This window comes from Oryzias latipes, chromosome 2, assembly GCF_053564925.1.
Source record: "Oryzias latipes strain Hd-rR chromosome 2, Olatipes_Hd-rR_3.1".
Lineage (NCBI taxonomy): Eukaryota > Metazoa > Chordata > Actinopteri > Beloniformes > Adrianichthyidae > Oryzias > Oryzias latipes.
This window is the reverse complement of record NC_136238.1, coordinates 27,726,319-27,733,893: the sequence shown is the minus strand read 5'-3', so window position 1 is coordinate 27,733,893 and position 7,575 is coordinate 27,726,319. Positions and strand designations below refer to the sequence as shown.

The 7,575-nt window shown below is 40.2% G+C and overlaps 2 protein-coding genes across 2 annotated transcripts in view; one reads left to right on the top strand and one right to left on the bottom strand.

Moving 5' to 3' along the window:
- Nucleotides 1-7,575, top strand: part of LOC144987094 (uncharacterized) — a 270,314-nt gene that overhangs the window by 158,134 nt on the left and 104,605 nt on the right. The window lies entirely within an intron of this gene.
- On the bottom strand, nucleotides 154-3,591 carry LOC144987971 (uncharacterized). Its single transcript, XM_078937903.1, has 5 exons — nucleotides 3,382-3,591; nucleotides 2,618-3,026; nucleotides 873-943; nucleotides 732-793; nucleotides 154-615 (listed from the first exon to the last, which is right to left on the bottom strand). Exons 1-5 carry the CDS (start codon nucleotides 3,393-3,395, stop codon nucleotides 572-574), a joined length of 600 nt encoding a protein of 199 aa, XP_078794029.1. The 5' UTR covers nucleotides 3,396-3,591; the 3' UTR covers nucleotides 154-571.

The following is a 7,575-nucleotide window of genomic DNA, read 5'->3' as shown; positions in this document are numbered from 1 at the left end:
TAACTTATATCTGGTCTTTAGGAACTGACACACCCAGAGTTAGCAAGTTCAGGCAGATTTCAGGTTTAAAGTCAGACAAACATGCTTTCTGGAAGCCCCCTGGTGCTGTGCACCTGAAGGAGGCATGCTCAAATGAACCACAACAGACATGACTTTTAGAAAAGGGTGTTTATTCAAAAGCTCACTTTTTACTACAGAGGTCCAATCTTCTTTATCTGGTTTGTTTTACAAAACTACAAGTGGTTACAAATGGGAGTACAAATTCAAAATTAAAAAAAGAAAATTTACAAGAATAAATGTTTCATGTAGCTTTTGAAAATACATTTTTTTTAAAAGGCCCCACAGTCATTTTACAGAATAGAAATCTTAAATGTCAGGAAAAAGGAAACGTCATTTCTGAAATACAATTGGTCTCTTCCAGTCTTTGGCACCAGCTTCTTGTGTATGAACATGTCCCTTTTGTGGCATTGACTCATCCAGCCACGTCAGCTCTCTACATCTCTGCATGTAGGAGACCATGACACGCCCCCTTCCACTGTGTGGACGCAGGTTTCCTGCTTCAGATTCCCCATCAATCATCTGTGTCACTGTCCTGGGCGTCGTCAAACTGGGCACCTTTTTTATTAAATGAAAGTAAAAAAGACATTTAAACTAGGGTCAAAGGCCTTGTGTGCTTAGAAGTGAGAAGGCTGTAAAAAAATACAAAGATAGAATAAAGAATATATAATTACCTCTTTCTGCAAGAGGCCACTTCAGTGATGCACCTTCTTCTTCTTCAGACTCATCAGAAGGCCTGAAAAAGGACGTCTCAGTGAGAAACTGCCTCTACATCTAAAAAAAAATGCTGGTTTCATAAATGTCAAATCACTTACCCCTTAAACACCTGCTCCAGGAGGTTCGCCATGTTCACAATGCTGATAAGCTCACTCACACTGTAGTGCGCCTCTGTCAGACAGCAGTCTTGTGTCAAGTCAAACATTTATGCCTAAAAATACTCGGTAACGCTTTCTTTTACAGTACAGTACTTACAAGTGTCCTTAAGTGATATTTACATGGTACTTATTGTGTAACTACTGGGTACTTTCAGGGTATTTACATGGCACTTTTTATGGAATTTACTGAGTACTTACAGTTTGTTTACATGGTACTTTTTATGGGACTAACTGGGTACTTACATAGTACTTTTTTGTGTCTACTCTATACTTACATGGTACTTACTGTGTATTTATGTGATACTATGTTAAGTGTTGAATGTATCCAAGAGTTGAATGTATCCAATTTCACTCTTACTCTTACTCCATTTCCCATAAGTCACTTCTGACTGAGTCATTTTTTGAGAGTTGAAGACATCACTCGCTAAATAAATGAACTCCGATGTACGAGGAAGACGTTTTTGTTCCATGCTCAATCGTTAATAAATATGCCTAGAGGAGGCTAAAGTTGATCCTGTCTTCTTCATCTATCCACCACGCAGATGAAAGATCAGAGCTGTGCTCAACAGGTTATGGGCCCAGGCAGCAACGGACGCAAGTGATAGAAGAAAAAGGCGCGACGTAAAAGAAACATTGATGGATCAGAAAAATACAAAGCAAGATTTGTTGCAAAAGGTTAGAGCCAGAGACCAGAAATTGATTATGAAGAGACATTCTCACCAACAGCAGACATGACGAGTGTTAGAGTACTTATGCAGAAAGCGGCACAGGAAAAACTTATTCTGCATCAAAAAACAGCCTATTTACACGCACCCATAGACTGTGAAATATATGGAACAGCCAGAGGGTTACGAGAAAAAGTCAGAGACTGGTGAAAAACTTGTGTGTATGTTGCAAAAATCTCTTTATGGTTTAAAACAATCAGGGAGAAACTGGAATGCAATGTTACATGCATGTTTAACCGAGAATGGATTTGAACAAAATTCAGCCGATAACTGTGTGTATTCAAAACAGAAAAAGGATGAAAAGGTCATTCTACTAATATGGGTTGATGATATAATTTTGGCAGCAAACTGTTCTGAAAAGTGTGAAAAAGATGCTAACTGAGAGGTTTAATATGTTTAAAAGTCTTCTTCATCTATCCACCACGCAGATGAAAGATCGGACTATTTGGTTCATACCTATGTGGTACATACTGGATATTTATCATATACTTACTGGATATTTACATGTTGTGCAAAGGTGTCTTTTTATGGTACTTACCACATGTAAGAACACGGTAAGTACAAATAAAGTACCTTGACCTTTAGGTCTGCACTTGTGTGTTTCACGGTATTTACCATGAATTTACCACAGAAATACCCCCTAAGTACAAAGAAACTGGACTGTAAAAGAAAGTCAGCCCTATTTACACTCGATAACTTGGTACTTTCAGTAGTAAATGATGGGTATGTTCATGTATTACCTTCCAGTACAGTGTACATACACACTTGGTCTTCTGACCTTACCAAATGAGACAATGCTAACTTGTTGGTAAAGGTGAAGTGACTGCGTTGTAAAAACATATTCTGGCCTGAGTACTTCTTGTAACATGAGGCAAATTTAAAGACAAACAAGACACTTTCACCTTTACCAAAAAGGTAGCATGGTCTCAGCATTGACGTGACCAGTGAGCAGCGACATACCAGTGGACTGTCACTGGAGGAGTCCTCAGCAGGAGGGGGGGCTGAGGGTGCAGCAGACAGCCCAGCAGCAGAAGTAAATGGCTTCTCAGCTCCTGCCTGGACCACTGTCGCCTCATCTTCAGCGTCATCAAAGTCTGGAGGGAGGTTTTGGATGAGGAACTCCCTCTTCATCATCTGCTGGACGAGAGCTCGTCTTGATGGCGCGTGTGGACACAGTCTGAACAGCTCCCTGTAGTCCCAGACTCTGCCCTGCAGAGTCCAGAGCTTGGTTGAGTCTTTGGCTCGTTGAAGCTCAGCCTGACGCTCTTCTGGGGACTTGTCCTTCATGCAGACTCGAGCAAGGTGTGTTGCGAGGGTTTCCGTGGCCTTAACACAGAGCGGGCAGTGGAGGATGCGACGGTCGGGCTTCCTGTAGCAGAGGTGAAACATTTAAAAAATAACAAGGGCTAAAACATTTAAATACAGAGCAACACTTCTCCTTTTCTGAGGAAAACATGCAGAGGTGGCTAACATGCTGAACCAACAGACAGGACTGAAAGTGGACCAAACAGGACTAAATGTACCCAAAGCAGGAGTAAAAGTGGACCAAACAGGACTAAATGTACCCATAGCAGGACTAAAAGTGGACCAAACAGGACTAAATGTACCCAAAGCAGGACTAAAAGTGGACCAAACTTTTTAAACTTGCTCTTTTACTGTAAAACCAGGATAAAACTCAAATTTAAGACAGGAAAAAAGCTCTAAATGGTTTTAAAGTTACTTACTTTTTGGCAGACATATTGTTTTCAAAATCAGGATCTTTTCTGCCAAAGATATGCTTTTTATAAGAATCTTTGAGCAGACACAGCAATGCTGTAAAATCAGCAATCAAATCAATTAAAAAGGTGTCAAGGAGAAAAGATCTTGTGTTTAGTCAGCAGAAAGGTCTGGTAGAGTCAACCGGCGAAGGAAGAATGAGACAGCAGGAGAAAACTAGCTTCTTTTATGCTAAAAACCTGGCTAGTCAGGTTTAATGTGATGTAAATCTAAGGTAGGAGTGGTCAAGACTGAACCCACCAATGAAAAGTGAACTTCTTTTGTTCACCTGAAAGGTCAACTTCTTTAGGCCTGTTCACACCGGGACGAATTTCGCCGGCGATTTTCGCCGACGTTTAACGCCTCGTGACTAAACAAAGGGCACCAACGAGAGTGTGCACACCGACGCGAAAAAACGCCACGCGTTAAAGCGTCAAAAAAAAAAAACGCCTCGGGTTCGTTTTTTTTTTTCGACGCGTCGCGTCGAAATCTACTCGACCAATGAGAATGGCGCTTTTGCTCACGTGTCTGGAGCTTCTGAAGTTACAGTAAAACACAACTTGGGGGCGCTCAAACACAAAACTGCCTTTCTGAGCACACATACCAGCGAAGAAGATAGACGCCAAGTAGCGTCTACACTGCCGCAAAGAAATAATGACGGACATTCTAAAACATCCCCGAACCAAGCACCAGTTGGAGCTACTGGTGCTTGAAATATTCATGTTTTCTTTGTTTGATTCTGACAAGCGCGTAAATACTTGCTCTCTTCTTCTGAGTGAAAAGCGACTTTAAGAAGCGTAAAGTTGCGCAGCGCCACCTTGTGTACAGGAGTATTTCTGTTTACATTAAGCGCCATCTAATGTCAGGGAATGAAATTGCATGTTCGCTCGGCTCACCGTCAGCGAAAATCGCCTGGGTGTGAACACAAAAAACGTGGCGAAAAACGCTGGCGAATAACGCCTGGCGAATATTCGTCCCCGTGTGTACGGGCCTTTTGTCTGGCCTATAGCTCATGTAAGGAATATTCATGGTGGGGGGAGGCAGAAAGGTGTGACATTCCAGCAGAAGTTGGTCAAAACAAGTCCAGACATTGTACTTTTAAAACAAAGTTTGACTTTCTAACTCAATATGAATGAAATATACAATGTGAGCATTTGATGTTTTGTTTGGATTCTGATTGAAAGCCGAGCAAAAACATATTTTTTCTTACAGGAAACAGATTTTCACTCAGAATCCAACCCAACATCCTTCTGTTTTTGAGTAAAACTTTACATTAAATGTTTCAAATGAGGCAGGTCTGAATTGTGTACAATATATTTAAAATCACTGTTTTATGGGGTTTAACCAGGACTTATTTTGTTTAGCTGAATCCAAACCTATTGTGAACATTTTTTCACCATTTAGAAACCACTTTAAAGTGAACTTATTCTGTTCACCTGGAAGCTCAAGTTTTAAATCCTAAATCAACCTATTTTAGTCGTTGCAGTGGAACTTCTTTGTCTGGCACGTGAAGGCTATTCATGGGGGGGGGGGGGGGGGGACATTCCAGCAGAAGTTGATCACAACAACTTCAGACATTGTACTTTTAAAACAAAGTTTTACTTTGAACTCAATGTAAATGAAATGTTCACAGTGAGCAAATCACGTCTTGTTTGGATTCTTAGTGAAAGGCGAGTAAAGAAACATTTTTGTTACAACAGACTTTCACTCAGAATCCAACCCAACATCCTTGTTGTTTGTGTTTTTGATATGCTGGTACAAAATGAAATAGTTTAAACTTATTTTAATATGTGAAGCTTTTAAGGTAAATGTGATGAATTAGTCAGTGAATTTTGTGAAATCATGTTTGGTTTGTGTGAAATTGATAGAATGTTTTTTGTGTATGAACCCCAGGAAGACCAGCGACCACTTTGTGGAAGCTAATGGGGTTCCAAATAAATAAATCATCTGTTTTTGAGTAAATGTAACATTAAAAGGTTAAAAATAAACCCGTTTTGTGGTGTATGTTTCAGTTTTGCTCTAACTCCAACAGGATTTGCAGGATTTGCACAGGTCCAACTTCTTCTCCTTTGTTTCTACATTTGACACAAACCAAAGTGGGAGGAGTCATCTTTATGAAGTCCATCAGAATCCTAGAAAGAAGTTCTAGATCAGTGTTTTTCAACCTTTTCTGAGCCACGGCACACTTTAACCTTAAAAAAAATCCCGCGGCACACCAGGATCCAAAAATTAAAAAAAACAACAACGGAGAAACTCATACTCTGTATTGATCTACAGTCCCTCCACAATCTCACATGCATTTTTGAGATAATTGTTGCAGAAAAAGCTGGAAACTGCAGCTGTTTTTTTCTCTAAAAGATGCAATAAAAAAAACAGTTTGATGTGTGTTCGTTGATTTCAAGACGTTTAACAACAGATCTCCTTGTGACTCCTTGTCACTCTCACAACCCAATGCATCATGGGAGATGTAGTGCATTAAACGGCCGGCGTAGATCGCTTTTCGGAGCTTCATTGTTTTGTTCACTTGTTCCACGGTCTGATACCGGATTCTGTGGAAAGCTGCACCGATAAAGACGAGCTTTAGCTGGTATTTTTGTTAGAACTGAGCGACTTTACGAGCTAAATCAGGACAAGGAAGTGAAGACTTTAACCATTTCTGATTGGTCAGACTGATGACATGTGATTAAGCTCCCCAAGAATGATTGGTGGAGACAGTTGAAGGGACGGGACTTTTCCAAAAAAAAACAGCTTGAGCTGCAGCTGAATCGCGGTACGTCATTCTTATCAAAATATCTTTAATAAAATAAAATAAACGCAAAGAAAAAGTATTTTACCATATTTTATATTCCTAACTCCTCAGTGTTTTATCAGGGCCTGTTTGGATGAACAGAGAGCTGAAATACTGGAGATGGGAAATGTTTTTATATCAGTTAATGAGGGCAAAATTCCCACGGCACACTTGACCATCTCCCACGGCACACTATTGTGCCGCGGCACACTGGTTGAAAAACACTGTTCTAGATCATATATATCTATACATCCTTGATTGTAAATGGTGGATCTAAAGTTCAAAACAAGTCAACACAGATCAAAGGAGACACAGATGATTTCCTGGAATGAAGAAAACATCAAACATCATGATGTGATCTGGAACTGAGCTGTTCTTCAGAAGATCCTCCCAAACATGGAAACTGTTGCTGCAACACGTGAAGCTTTGGTTCTGTTGCTAGTGATATCTGATGGATCAGAACCAGACTTCTGTCAGCTGGAACTGGGGCTTCTTCCAGACCATGTGACCTCATTGACAAAGTTCCAACATGGTTTCAATGAAATGTGGAGGTTTTCCAGGAAACGTTGCTGTAGTTCCTCCGTCTCATCAAATGAGAGATTTCTCTGCACTAAAGAAGAAAATCTTCCAGAACAGCTTCAAGCTGCAGAAAAACTGTTTCCATCATTCTGAGGACATTTCTTTAGGCTTTATGCGAAGAAAACAAACTGTTTGAAAAGATGAAAACAGAAACAAAGACGTTTCTAGAAGCTGCAGATGCAGTTACATAGAACAGCCAGCAGGTGTCTCACTGTTGGAGTCTCTGGAGTTGAAAAATGACTTTTCTTTGGTGAAATTCAGTCATTTGGATGAAAGACAAACAGGAAGACAAATCCTTGTTCTTCTAATATTGGATCCAAATGTTGGTAGAAAGTAAAGCAGCAACAATCAAATGAGCAGCAGCTCTTTTTAGTTCATCTCTCACTAGAATGAGATCCAGACTGAAGCTTTTGGAAACTTGGATCATTCCAGCTGAAACTCACTTGGATCAACTGTGGACATTTCTGGATCTTTCAGGACGTGGATTCAACAAATCCCAGTTAGTTTGCTAAGAAAAAGAAGAAAACTCATTTCCTGAAACTCTGGGATGTTTGAAATCCAGTTTTTAGGTCTGGGAGTTGAAAATGTGTGGAGCTGCAGAGAATCCATCATCCTCTGTGAACGCTGGATCTTCATCCCTGAAAGAGAAATGGTTGCTCCTCTTCACACCAGAGACAGGAGCAAGAACAGATTTGAATGCATTTTGACTGAGAAGCTCATTATTTGTCAAACTTTTCATTGTTAAATAATGTTTATGCCTCCATTTCAAATCAAGCAAGGAAGTTAAAAGGATCAA

What these genes read in the sequence shown, in the direction of transcription:
- LOC144987971 (XM_078937903.1), bottom strand. An exon ending in CTGGAGCAGGTGTTTAAGGG is followed by an intron (nt 794 to 872) that starts GTAAGTGATTTG and finishes GTCCTTTTTCAG; the next exon opens with GCCTTCTGATGAGTCTGAAG. An exon ending in GTGGCCTCTTGCAGAAAGAG is followed by an intron (nt 616 to 731) that starts GTAATTATATAT and finishes TTAATAAAAAAG; the next exon opens with GTGCCCAGTTTGACGACGCC.